The sequence below is a fragment of the Mastigoproctus giganteus genome, chromosome 6, assembly GCF_048544385.1.
Source record: "Mastigoproctus giganteus isolate SK-2022 chromosome 6, ASM4854438v1, whole genome shotgun sequence".
NCBI classification, from domain to species: Eukaryota; Metazoa; Arthropoda; class Arachnida; order Uropygi; family Thelyphonidae; genus Mastigoproctus; species Mastigoproctus giganteus.
The window spans coordinates 31,366,298-31,382,895 of NC_143580.1; the positions used below are offsets into that span (position 1 = coordinate 31,366,298).

Consider the following 16,598-nt stretch of genomic DNA (forward strand, 5'->3'; position numbering starts at 1 on the left):
AGCGATCAAGAACCTCGCTTAATTTTGAGAGTAAATTTATCGTATTTTATGATTACAGGAACTGACCCCAGAAATCTTCGTTATCCATCCTTCCGTGTACTATATGCTATCTGGAGATTATCCGTGGTAGTAATAGTTGCAGCATACTCATCTAATCTTCTCTCATTCTTGACTGTTGTCCAAAAGGAGAAACCCATCTCCACTGTTCCTCAGTTAGCTCAAGCTATAGAAAACAAGAAAATAACATGTGGATCAACCAAAACGTCTTCGGTTATTTCGTTCCTTAAGGTAAATATTAAATCTAAAAACCACCTAAACTTTCTTGTACATATGTGTATGTTTGTTTTGGTATATATAGTGATGTGAAAAAATCAATTTATCGGTCGATGTGTTTGTTTTCCTTTACGAAAAACCCGAGTTTTTGAGTAAAAACACTTGCTGTCCACTGGGGAACGACTAACTTAGTCACGAGTCTGCACGGGCAGCACAGTAGTATCGTCACCGACCTCCCCACACCGGGTGGAAAAGGCTCGGATTCCAATCCCATCGATGACGCGAGGAACATTAATGGGCTTTTTTCACTCCATGGCAAAGTTAGTCGGTCTCAGGTGTAGATAGCAAGTTTTGTTTCCCCAGAAACTGGGATTTTTTTCGTCCAGCAAAATGCGCAAATTATGGACATAATGCACATGGACAGTTCAGTTCTTTCTCGAGCCTCCCTAATATGGCAGCTACTTTTACTACTCCTTTTGTGAAGGAATCTAATCCTTATTCATCGCACTCCACTCAATCTACCTGCCATTGATTGTACTTGCCATTTATAAACTGTGTTTCTTAATTTTCATTGTTACTTCCATCTACCTGCCATATGACATGTGGAATTAACCTTAATTTCTCTATAAACTAGGGTCACTTTCTTTCAGGAATAAAAGCAGCCCTCATAAAAGTGGAAATTGATGCTGCTTTCCTTGTGGCTATCCACTTCTACTACGCATGAAAGGGCCTTAATAACTTTCTGACCTCACGACCAGAAATTGAACTGAATCCTTTCAAACTGGTTGATGCTAACGCGCCTCTTTTCTTCTATGAAGGTGTTTTGTTATGCTTGAGGCTCGCAGTAGCACAATGGGTGCTATCTTTCCACAACGTGAAAAAATCTCAGTTCAAATCTAGTTGGGAGAAGCTAATTTCACCCGAAATATTGCACATTCATCTCTCAAAACAGATAAACTAACTACGACATACACACGAATTATAGACGAGACACACTGACGCCTCATGGCTTTACTTCTATTGGCTGAAAATTTAAAACAACCAATCATAATTCGCTTGTAAAATACGTCCTTAACTCTTTTGACTGGGGAGATGGCTATGACTTGTACCCGGAATAATTTTCAGCCTGAGAGCATTCCAGAAAAATTCCCATCATCTTGTCTAACGCCATCTGACTTTTCCCTTGCTTTCATTTCTTTTATCTTCCCTGTTTTTATCAGAAATAGTCCATGCTTTCTTCCAGAGCCAAAATCCTGAATTGTCATTGCCAGAATTTTTTAATGTGTCCAATAGTTCTTTACAACTGTAAATACCATGAATTCCCTGCCTTTAAAAATCCTGTCTGCCGTCTGGAAGCTTCTTTTCTTTAACAAACACAACCCGAAATTTTTGGCTCCTACCCACAGTGTGGAGTGTTTGTGACTGCTGTCCACCTAATCGTGCCAAGTTGTGAAGGGGTAAATTTATTTACGATGTATCTCACTGTCTGGCACTATTTTGAAGACTAAGTACTGTGGTGCATTCCATAGGAATGTTTTTATATTTTACCTCTAAAATCAGGAACGTTAAATCTTGCCGCACTGTTCAAGTCTCTCAGAATAACTGTTAATATAGAAATCAATAAATTTTATCAAGTGATACTATAAATCCAAAATATGAAATTCATTTTTATTTTGCAGGGTTTCAAGACTGGCCCACAGAAAACCATTTACGAGTACATAGAAAGTCATCCCTCTTTATCGACGAATGTTCAAGTAGAAGGTATTCGAAGAACCCTTAAAGGAAATTATGCCTTTATTAGTATTGATGTTGTAATCAATTTTCTCATCCTTGGACATGGCAAAGAAAAGTTTTTTGTGAGTAAGGATTTCTTTTTTCCCACCTTTGGATGTTACTTTATCCATCACGCTCATCCATGTAAAGAACAACTGGACATATCGTAAGTACACTAAAGTAGAAATTGTAGATGATTTACTTTTTGTAAGACAGTATATGTCCTTCATAAATGGACAATTGTGCATAACGAGCACCTTGCACACTTGGTACTTGCAAGTCGTTGAGCTGTGAGTTCCTATACCAATTCGCACCTAATAATTTTCGTTTTCTCGAGACGTTACTTATCTTTCAGATATAATTTTAACCAATTTAAAATGAACTTTGGTAATCCAAAATAATTAGGCAACAATAGGAGTATGAATAGACAAGGTTTCGTGCGGGTTCGAAACCGCAATGAATAATGAATATTCTGCAAATTCTGTGGAGAAATCTGAGCAGATAAAACTAAAAGTATTTTTCAACCGACTTCAATGAAACACTATGTAACTGTAGCTTGGAACTGACCATTAAGCACACGACGTTATTTGCAATAAACTGCAACATTTGGTGAGCCAATAAGCTAATTCAAAGCGTGTTCAACTGAAAGGAGTGCAAACAGTTCCATATTTTTACAAACAAAAGCACTGTTCTAATTTATAAACTTTACTTAAATTTATAAAGCAGTTTTTGTTTGATGCCATGAAGATTTAATGCCTCGAAAGCTCCAGTTTCTGATGGAATTTCTCCACTTGTTCTCCAAACGTGTTCTCCCGAGCTTTCCCCTGTTTGTGTCCCTCTTTTTTCATTTTCTTATTCTAATAGTTTTTTCCACCTGCATGGTAATTTTCTCAAATCTCATTTCATAAAAAGGATGACAAATCCCTCCCATTCAATTATCGTCCCATTGCGCCTACCTCTATTCTTTCCAAACTAATAGAGTAATCCTCAACTCTTTTTCAAATTCAAAATTCAATAGGAATATCTCTATTAAGAGTTATTTTAACTTCTAATCCCTATTGATATAAGCACATATAATGGTTCCCCTCCAAAAAAAAACTGAGTTTTCTAGACTCTGTCCAAAAGGGCAGTTATTGCAATTAATATCCGATCTCTTACGAGCTTTCTCCAATCTCTGTTTCAGAGAAGTTTAGGTTTTTCTGCATGCCTTCCTGTAGTCACTTCCATTAGCACTGTTCTTCTTAATTGGCATCAGAAATTTAACACTCTCTTCCAATCCAGTCCGTGCTTCAATAAGTCAATATCTTTATCCAGCTCCACCCAATACACGTGTCAAACTTCTATTCTCTTATACCTTCTGCTTCTGTTCTCTGGAAGGACTTTCCTTGATATGAATTTCTAAATATTTCAATGTACAGAAATTGGGGGTCTAAAATCAACAAGTATCTTCTGTCTTCTCAGCTTCCATACCATGCACGACACTAAGTACAGTACCATAAGTTGTAAAACATTTAGTATTTGAGGTTTCATAAAAAGAAAGAAAAGAAAAGAGACTGTTATTCCTGGATGCTGTATATTACATATTGTGCTGCATGTTATGTGCTTTAGTGGTTTAAGTTTGTGCATATGGCCACTGTATTTAAAAGAAATAAGAGTTAGATCAAGCTTAGAACAAACAAGGACTTTATTAGAAATGATAAATAGAAAACTATATGAATATTAACTTTTAGTTAGTCGTTGTTGTAGTAGGGTTTTAGGAGAATCAGTGGCCAAGGCCATATTGCTCTGCGTATATTGCCTGTAAACTGCGTGTTCTGAAGTCGACTTTTTGTTTACTGGATGAAAAACCATGGTACCCTTTTTACTCAGTCATATAAATTAATAATTGGCAATATTTTCATTCTAATATTAAATTGCTTTACAATTATTTCCTTTTCATTGTATTCCTTATAAAACCTAAAGGTATTTTTATAATAATGCCTTTAATATTTTGCTTTGAATACAGGATTCTCAAAATGGCTGAAGCTGGTCTTATCATAAAGTGGATAGAAGAAGACAATTTTAGTGAAGAACTGAAAACAAAGATGAAAGAAACGCCGACCACGAGAGATAAAGTTCTAAAATTTAAACATCTCCAGGGTTCTTTTATTCTACTCGTGGCAGGGTACATATTGTCTGTTGTCTGTTTCTTTTGTGAATTAGTGAAAAACCGCTGTTTCTCTAAGAAAAACAGAAGATTTCCAATTGATCTCTCAAGTCTTTGAAATAACATAAACTATAAGATGTTACATCAACATTTTTGGAATGCATAATATACAAGAAAGTTCTACTGACCAGGAAGAGGTAGTGGAAATAGAGACGGATCTGTGGAGGGCTTTAACAAAATTTATAATGTCAATAACGCGTCAGTTGAAAACGGCTACATATCACCAACAAGTTGAGCAATACTTCTCGTGCTGAACTATGAAAACTAAATGAATCCAACAATTCTACAGTCCTACTTTAAGCAGCACGTAACAAAACAAAGAATTGTATTTATTTTGTGTATTTCGTGCATATATACAGATGAATTAGACATACATCTGCATAAACATTTATGAAAAACTTTAATGTACGTCTTGCTATCAGAAGCACCGAAACGTAAAGTCTATAGGTGGCAACCTTTATAGGCGTCTTTCCAAGAAGGGCTTTCTAAACCTTTCCTTTGAGCTCTGTTGGTGAGGGTCCGAACTAGCGCCTCGTGTGCGCCTACGCATAAATCGGCCCTGATAATCAGTGCACACCTTATTATTGTAGAATTCACTTATATTTAATATTTTTAAGTTGATAGCGCATTAAATAATACTCATCACAGTATTATTTCTTATTGCAGATTGTCATAAGAATGGACTTTTGCTGTATTTTTAAAATAAAGAATAACTCAAATGAAGAACTTTGTTATTCATAATTTCGTGATATCTCAATAAAATCAAATGACTCATTAACTGGATTTGGAATGTATATGGAGCCAATCCGTGCTCTCTACTGCATATCGAAAATTAGGTTGCATTGCTGGCCAAATAGAACTCTCAAGGTGACATCGGTTTTGAATACAAAGGCTAGTCAGCTGGCAGAGGAATCTCCGTGTTAGCTAAACAAACTTTTTGGTCCGGAGCAGACAGTTCCACGAGAATTTAATTATTATAAAAGCCTATTACTTTTATATAAAATGTATCATTTTATTCACAGTAATTTAATATTATAATTACGTTTATTAAATCAAAGGAACATTTCTTATATTCTAAGAATTATGGCCGGAGGTGTCAAAATTCCTACTTACCTCCTGATTTATCGCATCATTCGATTACCAATCACCCGTCCACAATATCACATCCATGACAACGATGGAGTTCGTAGCCGATGACCCCACAGGATTCCATTCCTCTCAACAAACAACAAGAAAGTATTGTTATAGTCGGCTCAGGAACATCAACCCTGGACAACATAGAATCGGAAAACGGTGATCTGGTTTCAAAAAATTCAGGTTCCGCTGTTTCACCGAGGAATTCGGTGAAAACTGAATGTCCCTGCCCATGTCAACAAGTTGGGGTGGTGATGATGATGGTATAATAGTGTGATCCACTATCTGATGCACCCAAGTGTATTATGTCTAAAAATTGCGTGTGTTTTCTGGTGGGTTTACTTGTTTTGCTGGAAGAAAAACTCAAGTTTCCAGGAGGAGAAAAGCTTACTCTTCTATCCTTTCCTAGAACAGCTAAATCAGACACAGGGTGAAAAAATCTGGTACCCGATTCCCAACTAGCCCACCCCTTCGCGGCTGTAATTTATCCATCTGTGAATGGGTTCTTCCAACAGTACAACGCACTATGTCACAATGCCAGAATTGTGCAGAATTGGTTACAGGAAAATGAGAGTGGATTCAGCCATCTGCGCTGGCCTCCACGATGATCAGATCTCGATCCAACTGAGCACCTGTGGTTTAGGTGAAATGAGCTCTTCCGAGTACCTAACCACAAAATCCAGTTTGCAACATTTATGGCAAACAGTTGAGTCAATATGAATCAACATTCCTGTGTGCACGCTTTTGGAATCACCCTGAGTCCATGCACAAAAATTCCAAGCTGTTATGAAGAATAAATGTGGACTTGCTCAATATTAGGCAAGTTGCATAAGAAAGTGGCCACTCAGTGTACGTGCTCCACGAAATGGGCTTCTCTCAGAGGCCGGTTTAAAAAAAATAAAATAAACACAACGGCTGGTAAAAGACCGGGTTCGAAACCTGTCAATGACGCTACGAACTATGAGCTTTTTTCACTCCGTGATTGAGATAATCGGTTTCAGGAGTGGACAGCAAGTTCTACCCCCAAAACATTTGGGGTTTTTTGTCTAGAAAAACAGGCAAATCGACCACACGCAATTTATGGATATAATACACATGCGCACATAAGGTCCTCCTAGAGTGGCTGTAATATGACATCTATTTTTTGTTTCTCAAAATAAAACTCTTTCCTTGGGGTGGAAAGAGCCAAACTAATCATGTCAACGACCCCTATTTTTATAGAACTCAAACTGAAATCGAAAAATGAAGAACATAAAAAAATTGTATATCCGAATATCCCATCAGACGTTGTAACAGTTAGTCACAGTGACGGCTCACCTGTTCCTTCAGAAACCTGGTAATTAAAAGAAGAAGAACAAAGGTGGTCCTATGAAAATTACATTCTGATTCAGACTACCATCCCAATTCGTATTCTGATTCATCCATATGAGCTCTGAATCAGAATACGAATGCCCAGACACAACCAGCCTCAACTTATAATTCAAAGTGAATTAAACGATCTTGTGCATGATTTAAATCTATCTAAGGGTTTTGGGTTCAAGGCAGAAGGAATGGAACTTACTGCAAAAAGATAATTATAATCTTTAGTATTTCGTAAACTGCTAAACAGCTTTTTTTTCATGTTTTGCTATGACGCTTCACTTTCCTACTGAAATTATGTTCGAAGCCCATGAAAAGAATATAAACCAGAACAATGGAGGGTTTTCACTGACTTTTCGAAATTAAGTCTAAACGTTGGGCTACTCCACGATGGAAATATACATATATCTAAACTAATCGGTCAAACTGTCCATAGAAAAGAATCCCATGAAAACAGAGAACTGCTCTTAAGAAGAGTACAATACCATAAATACAAGTACATCTGCAGAGATTTCAAAGTTATTGGGATCCTTTAAGTCCACAATCTGACTCAACAAAATATTGTTCCTTTGTGCGAGTAGGACAGCCGATCAAAACCCATTCATTCTGAAATTATGATTTAGCTTTGTTCCCCTTCGCATGAATCTTTTACATGAAAGGGGAAACACTATAAATCGCTTAGTTGATCGAACAATCATTTTTACCAGCGCATCACATAAAGTTGAGCCTAAAGAAAATATCTTAAAAGCTATGGAGATGAATGAAGATGATTTTCAATATTTAAAACTAAAATTTCCACGCATTCATTCTGCCAAAATCAAAGATGTGTTCGTTGGTCTGCAGATCAGAGAGTTGTCAAATAATGAACATTTTGGATAACTTATGTTCTTGGACATTCCTTTGTAACTGAAAGTTTTAAAATGCTACACAAAAGATAGTGTACATTTTATGGACAACAAAAGACTAGACAACTGTAAAAGCTTGATTGAGAATTTACTGTTACAAGCCTAACATTATCTAAGTTGTGATATGTCTCTAAATATACATATCCAGTTTCATTTAGAATTTATCCGTTAGACGCGGTAATGATTAACATGATGAACGTTTTCATCAGGCTATTACTGCCACGCAGAAATGTTACCAAGAAATGTGAGAGCCCGGTATTTTGGCAGATTATACCATAACTGACGCATGTGCATATGTATCAGTTATCATAAGTAGTGAAAATTGAATAAATAAAGATGGATTTTATTAGTTTATTACATTTTCAGTATTAATTAACATCCCAGTTTCTTATAAGTCACCTCACCAACCAAACAGACAAGGGACAACAGATATCCAAAAATCAACACCACGAACGAACCTTGAAAATGATACACTGAAAGAACTATTACATTCTCTGTTTTATCAGCATTTCTTCCAGCATGTAGCTCATCAATGAAGACCTCATCGGTAAGCCACTTTTTCTGAAGTCCAGCCTCCTGAATTTTCAAGCTCCTGAAAGCACAAATAAGAAACAGACAGTGTATAAAGAGATTTATAAATACATTGCTTTTTTATATTGAATTTTTATTTATGTATTCAGAAAATACAATCACAAACAGTACCATTTCTGATTTCTTCATATTCTTTACGTAAAAAATTTTCTAAATTTTGGAAATTGTATAAAATAATCAATCTAGTCGAAGAGTTTTATAATTGAAATGCAGATGGATATCGAAATCATTTTTATTAAATACTTACAAGATGTTGAAAGTTTGGCTGCAAGGATGGGAATGTTGGATGTATAATCCTACAGAGACAAAATAGAAGTAATCCTTTGATATAAAGAACTTCTCTTTTCCTAGATGTATGGTCAAAGATTCGGCAAATTGATCAGGTAGAATGTAGGCATAGTTTTCATGCAGAGCTTTTCGTACTCCACTTTCGTGACTCTGAACGAATGAAGACTTGTGACTATCCAAGTGCTTTTTAAACACTTCCAGAGTAGCAGAGTGAGCTTTCTGAAAATGTAAACATTTTTGTATTAGGTAAAAGAAATTATCTATGTAATTTCCGAAAACTGGAATTCTTTGGTAACCAAAATGGTTAAATAAATCAAAATGGAGTCACAAGGAGCATGACTCCAGACTCGTTGATCATCTGTCGCAGAGGCTTTGTTTTTAAGTTTCCATAAAGCTGTTGCCTGGATTGTATGGAGAAAACGAAGCGTACTATTGAGCCATATAAGAACCCAATTCTAGAGCAAGGAATTTCTTGACGGCTACTTGACGAGTACCAGACCAAATTTCAGAAGCATAATGGGAAAGATGCATCTTTGAACATGCTTAATGACTACTTTTTTTTGTCTTTAATCGCTGCTCTTTCTTATTTGATTAGCCATTTTGCTTTTTGAAATTTTTGAGCAACCTATGAATAGTGGGAATGAAAGGAAATATTTTTATCAAAAATAGCTCCAAGGTGTCTGTGAGCATAGACATTTGGGATTGGGACATCTGCAATATTTATTTCTACGTGGTTGGGTTGTTTCTGAAGGGAATAAGTAATTTGAGCAGATTTGCTTGCATTTATAGCCAGACTGAGTTCTTTCAAGTACTTGATGATTTCACAAATCCGTAAATTGGCATCATAGCTAACTTTGCGAATATCAACTCTGGCTTTGAAGATAATAAATAACTTTAAATCATCGGCATATGCCAGTAGATTTGGATTTTCTTGTAGAAGTGGTTGAAGAGATGCTGAAAATATAGTATCGGAGAGAACACCTCCTTGAGGAATGCCTGTTGAGGTTGTGACGAAAATATTGTCAGCGCTAGTGGGGAAGAGGAGAAATCTGCGATTTAGGCTGTACTGAAGATAGGAATTAATAATTATGTCAACAAGAAAATTATTTTCTGGTATTTCAAAAGCTTTCTTGAGATCTGTTGCGGAAAGTACCTTTGATGTCTAAGTAAAATACGTCGCATTGTGCCTTATCTTGAAACGCAATTTGGATGCCCACAATGGTGTCAGCTAGGCTAGTTGTTGTGGAGCGCCCTTTAGGACCAAAGTGTATGTAGACAGGTGCATTAGCGAAGATTGAATGTTAAAGATATGGGAGTATGATTTTTTCGATAATTTTAGTGCAATTACTGACGAAACAGCAATTGGTCGATTGCCTGTATGGTTATTACTGCTAGCTTTTTTAAGGAATCAGTGTAATCCTGCAAGTCTTCCATTGTCTTGGAATATAACGTTTTAGAACTATAGTATTTTTATGAAAGCACCTTTAAAAAATCATAATCTAACTCGTAACTGTTTATATTTATAAGGTTAAGTCAATACAGGTCCATGTTGAAACAATTACATGTACTGTTTCAAAAGACCATCCCTTGTTTCAACATGTACATGTACTGTTTCAAAAAGACCATTCCTTGTTTCAACATGTACGTGTACTGTTTCAAAAAGAACATCTATTGTTTCAACATGAACATATATTGTTTCAAAATTATGAAACAACAGGGATTACCTTTATTTTAAATATAGGAAGCTTCTTTTCCAACCAACTCTTCTAGTCCAACGCGCTAATAATTCTTTGGGAAGGCAATATCAATTTTACAAAACATGTGGGACATACATCTTCCCCACCGTCAGAACCGTAGTGTTCAGACCCCTCGGTCTCAACCTCGAGCGCTCAAGACTTCTGTCTTCAAACACCAAACCTCTGGAAGCAAGGAAACCATTACGTGGATTGACATAAAATTAAATTTTGAAGGTCTAAACCGCTTAATAAATATGGACCGATTATTTTATTCGGTCCAGTAGCTTGACATTAGAGTTAAATTTAGGGGTCTAAAATGTTTAATGGATATGGGGGGATTATTCTCTACAGTTGAAGGTCGATTTTTGAAGAATGTGTATAATTTATGCTATGATTTTCATGTTGGTTCCCTGACATATTTGGTTAAGTTTATTATACCAGTACTCGACATATGGAATGGTGATGAAATGTATTTTGGTCTTGTCAGATTTTTGTGCAATGTTTGTTGCGAGGTTGTTGTTATTTATTTTTTCACGGGCTATTGTTTTAACTTTGTTTACATAGGTTAGCGGATAACCCCTATTTGAGAATCTTCTAGTTAATTGATTTATTTCTGTCGTTAGAGAAATCTGGGTGGAAGAATATTTAAAGGCGTTAAGAAATTGATTCAGCATGACCGATTTTTTGTATGGTGAGGGATGATAACTGTGGAAATGCATCCCGTTATTAGTGGGTTTTCTGTATATGCTGAAATTTAGTTTTTGGTCTAATCTGTGTATGGTAAAATTAAGGAAATTTATGGGAGGATTTCTGCTTCAATTTCTAATTCAAATATTAATCTTTGATGGATGTTATTAAAAACCTGTAGAATATTGTTTATGGTCAAATCATCTGTGATAATTAGGATGTCATCCAGATATCTTCCGTAATATATGATCTGTGGTATAAACGGATCAAGATGGGTCTTTTCTAATTTGTCTGAGTATAGTTCAGCAATGAGTCCACTGACGTTTAGGCCCATTGGGAGGCCGAAAATCTGTCTGTATATTTTTTCTTGAAAGAGAATGTAATTATCATTTACTAATAGTTTTGTTAGTTGGAAAGATTCTGTCTTTGGGGAGTCTGGTGTTATTAATTTTTATGTTATCAACGTTTAAGTAGGCCTTTAACGCCTTCTTCCTACATCTAAAATAAAGGTGATCCCTGTTGTTTCATAATATAATGGAATATAGGAATTATCCAGCACTTAATAGCTCTCTATTATCAAATTGTTTCAAAATGTACATATACTATTTCAGAATGAACATGCGCTGTTTCAACATGGACATAAGAATGGTGGTTAGAGAAATACTGAAAATAATTGCATTATTTAATTCTTTAAAGCAACCTTTTCAACTTACCATAAAGTAAACATGTTGAGCAGTATTTTCCAATACTCCACAAGCAATTTTTCCTTTCGCTACTGAAGTCGCCAATTCTTCAATAGTTTCGATAGGTTTTTGACGACTTATTGAGGTCAAAAATGACAACAGAGTGCCGCAATAGGAAGCTACAACCACGAAAATTGATATTCTCCAGAAAATGCAGAACAGCTTAAAAGGTGGGTAGATAAGCATATCTTCTTCTTTTCCTGTGGGTACAAATACATATTTATATAATAAATGTGTTAATGTATGTAATGTATGTACGATGTATTGATTTATATAAAGTAATGCTATTTATATAAAGCTGCTTAAATTGTATTCTCACACAATTCATGAACACCAGGCATTAGCTACGCCTGCGACAGCTCAGGACTACCACATTTCATTCCTTTAATCTGTGTCCTTATTGTGAGTAGTACATATTAAAACATTCCTCGTATTATATTGTATTTAAAGTTATTAAGCGTCTAGAAAATATACAAAATCTCCATACGAAAACCAAATTTTACTTATTGGGTTGATCTTACCTTGTGAGAGAAGGGTTTCCACCATGAACCAAACAACCCTTCTCATTTTGAATCTTGTTCCGTTGTACACTCTGGACGACATCGATAGCACGACGTACATGAAGAAAGTTGATGAAATTGAAGTTATTCCCAACAGCATCCAGACCTGAAATGAATATGTTTTCCATTCATTACATTTTCCTTTAATTCCTCAATTTCTACCAATATTTCTTTCATAGTCACGTAATTTGAGGACTGATCAGCACTAAAATCCCATTTACATTATTTTATTGCATATAAGTACAGTACACATTAAATATTTGTATATTTAGGTATTATGCACAGGGGCTGTTTGCAATGTAAGGTACTTCTAATAATTTAACTAATGTGAAATGCAAAATGATGCCGTAAGTGAAGTAGACATAAATAAGTTCAAAGCAAAAGCTGACATCTCACATATTGTGAATATATCTCGTTATTGGGTTGTTCGAGTCTTCACAACACCTACTTGCCCACCGATGAGATTTCAATCAGAATCGATACCCATCTGAATATGGGCATACACTTTAGATGAAAAGGAATATAATTCTCCATTGGCGCAGTGTTATTTTTTTATTGAGAGTAGCGCAATATCAAGGTAACTCGTGACGAAGCACCTCCACAACATGAGATCGATACACTGAGCAGAAAACCCAGTTTTTGAGGGCTTTTGCTTCGAACCTAATTATGATTAGAGAATAAATTATCGTACCTTTGCTTGGAACGGGTATGACAACAAAGCTGCTGGTTTCAGTTCCTGCTTTGGACGTCTCGTTACAAAGTTTAGTTTAAAAGCACCAAATGGGTAGATTATGTCTACAAAACGATGCCTATCATAGGTGTGAAACATTTTAGTGGCCACAATGTCTGCTACCTGGAAAGAAACAGAAACCAATAGTGTTACAAATATCGCGATGATGTAATGAACCATAATCCTCTAATAATTACATTGGAAGAGTCACAGGTACCAAATTTACAACTGAGAGCAGAGTAAACTCCAGTTTTATTCCAAAGTAGATCAGAACACACGAAATAAGCCCTGCTCTTTCATAGTTATTCAATAACATAAAGTACTAATATTAATTACTGTTCATTTAACCAATATGGTTACTCGGGTGAGAACTCTTCGAACTTCATCGTGATCACAATGCACTGTGGCAGCAGACGTTTTCCAGTCATCTTCCTCACTAGGTGTAGCGAAATGGTCTCTCCATAGAACCTACTACCACCGCTCTATTGACCAATTAAACGTTCGTTCCACCATTGTTTGGTGGAACGCCATTGGCGATGTTTGGCTTATGCGCTCTCCCATGAAATTCGAGGATGTGGATATCATTATGTATTGGGTCCACACGGATCTCAACCTCTGTTGATTTCTTAAACTCCTGCTTGATTTTTTGCAATGACGTCTAACGAAATTGAAGCAGTATCCAACCGAATACCCTCTGGCCACATGGAGTGAGCTTTCGTTGTCTACCTATGCATTGCTGGACGGTGGTGGTATCGTCAATTCCCATTTCATGACATTCATAGGCTATAATGTGCGAGGAGATTCTCTTTTTTCTCGTTTGCTTCTCATTACTATTTAAAATCTTCATCAACCGTCCTATTTCTTTTATTATCTCTAATTTAAATGAATCTTAGCAAACATGAAATTTATTTTAATTTAAAATTCAAATGTTACAAAACAATACGCTTCGTCTGATCGCGGTTTGTATCTATTTTATTCCCTGAAATTTAAAAAAAATAAAATAACTTACTGAACATAATTATACGATGAATCAATTTACCCATTTTTATAAAAATTATTAAATAAACAATTTTAATTCATCCGAATTACTGAAATCTTCACCTGCTTATAAACGAGTCCTGTAATTCCTGTTAAAGTTCCATTGGATAAGCGGCCAAATTCTCCATCTGGCGAAGTCACGATTTTGTATCTGTTAAATATTTGAAAAACTTAAATAATAACTTAAAACTTAATATATATTATTATTAATAAGCATTTAAACTAATAACTAATAGATCGTAAAAAAGACACTTCAAAAAATCCCAAAATATACCGTTGTATTATGTTCTGCATAGTGTCATCTTGAAAGAATCCATCGCAATCCGGATAAAAGTGAGTCAGTGCAGGATGATGTTGGTCCGATACCATATAAAGATATTCGTTGGAGGTAACACAACCTTCCAACAGTATGAGCTGACCCAGCTCGTACTAACAGAACTTATCTCATACCAAGATACCACCTCCAGCCGCTTGAGTGGTGGACACGAAACAGTCTGCATGAATACCTTCACGAGATCAGGTTCAAGCCGCGCTTTCACTCTACCATTTGTGCAAAAGAGTGTAAATCGAAACTCGTCGATATTGTTGCGCAGTGAAGCCTTGGTGATGGTGGCACTACTCTAGTCGAATATTTAGATTTTGTTTTTATTTTTAGAGAAATTGCGATTGGCACACGACTACCAAGTCACAAATTCTTCAATCCTGCCGCATAATTCGTTTGGAAGTGAGGTCTTTCTTTGGGAGTTGGACTTTCTATTCCAACTTAAGATTTGATTTAAATTCCTGAGGTCTCGCCTTTGGACATGCCTTTTTGCTACATGTCTTTCTTTTAGAACTGTACTCTCCTTTCGTCTTTCGTTCATTGTATCCTTTTGAGATGGTTGCTTTTCACCAGTCATATCCTTCCTTCATTTTCTGAATGGTTGCTCCACGTTCTCCAACAATAACACCTTCCTGGAAATCGGACCTGTCTTTCCCTTGACCGAAATGGCTAAGAAGCCCAGGAAAGAGCATATTATTCATCTGATGCCAAGGAACTTGTGACCATACCATGTGACCACTTACATTGCGTAGCGAATGTAAGCGGTCACATGATATGATCACAAGAAATACAGTGACACAAGCAAAAGGTAGAGATATATAAATACATACGTATTGTAATATATACAACTAACACATATACATACAAACAAATACTGATTTAAAATAAATTAGTCTTCTTCTCTGTAGAGGAGCAAAGTAGGATTCAACGGATATTCCATCCTGAAGGAGATAATCAGGAAACTTCTACAGTTTTATGTGGTGGTACATGTCTTGTATCTTCTCGGATCTGTACGCTTTCTCATCACAGAACTTGTGGGGATTAATTTTCAGGGTGTTGTACGTTTGAAGGATGTTAGACGGAAAAAAATCTTCTAAGCATTGTTAAATTCTGTAATAAGCTTCTTAGGGGAATCCACGCGTCACTGTAAAGGACGCGGAAAAGTCTAGGGCATACAACAAGATTGTGGACATTTGGGGCGTCAAGAAGATTGGCGAGGAGCTGACAGAGGTTGCGCAGATTTCCTGGAATGAGCAACTGATAGCAACGGGTGCAACCAAGGTTTGCATACATTATAGAACTCGAGATGGTGAAAGGATGGCCATTAAGACGGTTCAACCACTTTAAAATCCAGTACTCGATACCCATGAATTTTTTGATGTTGGTGAGGGAAGTAGAGGACCAGATTGTCGAGGCGTACATGAGAATCGGAACAAGACATGTTTGTATGTAGTGAGTGGTAAGTTAGTAGTTATTTACTCCAGTAAGTTCCTGTCTTAGCGCCCAAATTGCTGACAGAGTTTTTGCTTAGTGTTGGCGAAGTGCTGTTGGAAGGTCAGGCCTTCATTCCAGGTAAGCCCTAGATTAGTGTGATGCAAGAGCTTTTGGACCCTAATACCATTGATGTAGATGTCTATGTTCTTCTTCTTCAGGTTGATGAAAGACATTTGTGCTGACTTGGTCGAGTTTATGGATAGACCAATATTCTCAAGATAATGGTCAAGTTCTTCTATTGGGGCCGTTGCATGGGCGTTGATTGCGTCATATTTGTCACCGTGTTTCAACGAGATAAAAAGTTTTATATCATCTGCTTAAGAGCAGCAGTCAGGATGCGTAGAGAGAAAGGGGTCCAAAGCGACAGCAAAAAATAGGGCAGAAAGGACGACATATGGGGACTCCTCTGTAGATGACGCAGTTCATTGAAAGGTCCTGTGTTCAACCCTCAAATGCCTTTGCTTGAGAATGGAAACGAAGCCTTTTAGTAAGCTTCCCTGTAATCTGAAATGCGATTCAAGTATTGTCATCAAGGCATTGATTGAAACATTGTCGAAAGCAGATTTAATGTCTAAAAAGATTACATCAATCTGTTCTTTGGCGTTCAGAGTCGTTTGGATCCGAAATAGGGTGGCCATTAAATTCTTCACAGTCAATCTCATTGGAATCACAGTGTGTCAATGTGGAGGTCTTTCCTGGAATAAAATGCATGACAAGAATTGGCAGAAGAGTCTTCTCGAACAATTTTAATAAATTGCA

At 36.4% G+C, this 16,598-nt stretch overlaps 1 protein-coding gene across 1 annotated transcript; it reads right to left on the reverse strand.

Annotated features, from left to right (window-relative positions):
• Positions 1-1,169: 1,169 nt before the first annotated feature.
• LOC150084130 (putative glutamate receptor) lies at positions 1,170-14,922 on the reverse strand. Its single transcript, XM_090376127.1, has 8 exons — positions 14,831-14,922; positions 14,075-14,174; positions 12,947-13,108; positions 12,217-12,361; positions 11,666-11,895; positions 8,489-8,748; positions 8,109-8,242; positions 1,170-1,297 (listed from the first exon to the last, which is right to left on the reverse strand). Exons 1-8 carry the CDS (start codon positions 14,920-14,922, stop codon positions 1,170-1,172), a joined length of 1,251 nt encoding a protein of 416 aa, XP_090232253.1.
• Positions 14,923-16,598: the final 1,676 nt, after the last annotated feature.

Bases quoted from the DNA above. Each gene is read 5' to 3' on its own strand.
- LOC150084130 (XM_090376127.1), bottom strand. From the start codon at position 14,922: ATGACTGGTGAAAAGCAACCATCTCAAAAGGATACAATGAACGAAAGA. The intron at 12,362-12,946 runs GTACGATAATTT...TATTCATTTCAG, and splicing joins CATACCCGTTCCAAGCAAAG to GTCTGGATGCTGTTGGGAAT. The intron at 11,896-12,216 runs GTAAGATCAACC...TTGTACCCACAG, and splicing joins GGAAACCCTTCTCTCACAAG to GAAAAGAAGAAGATATGCTT.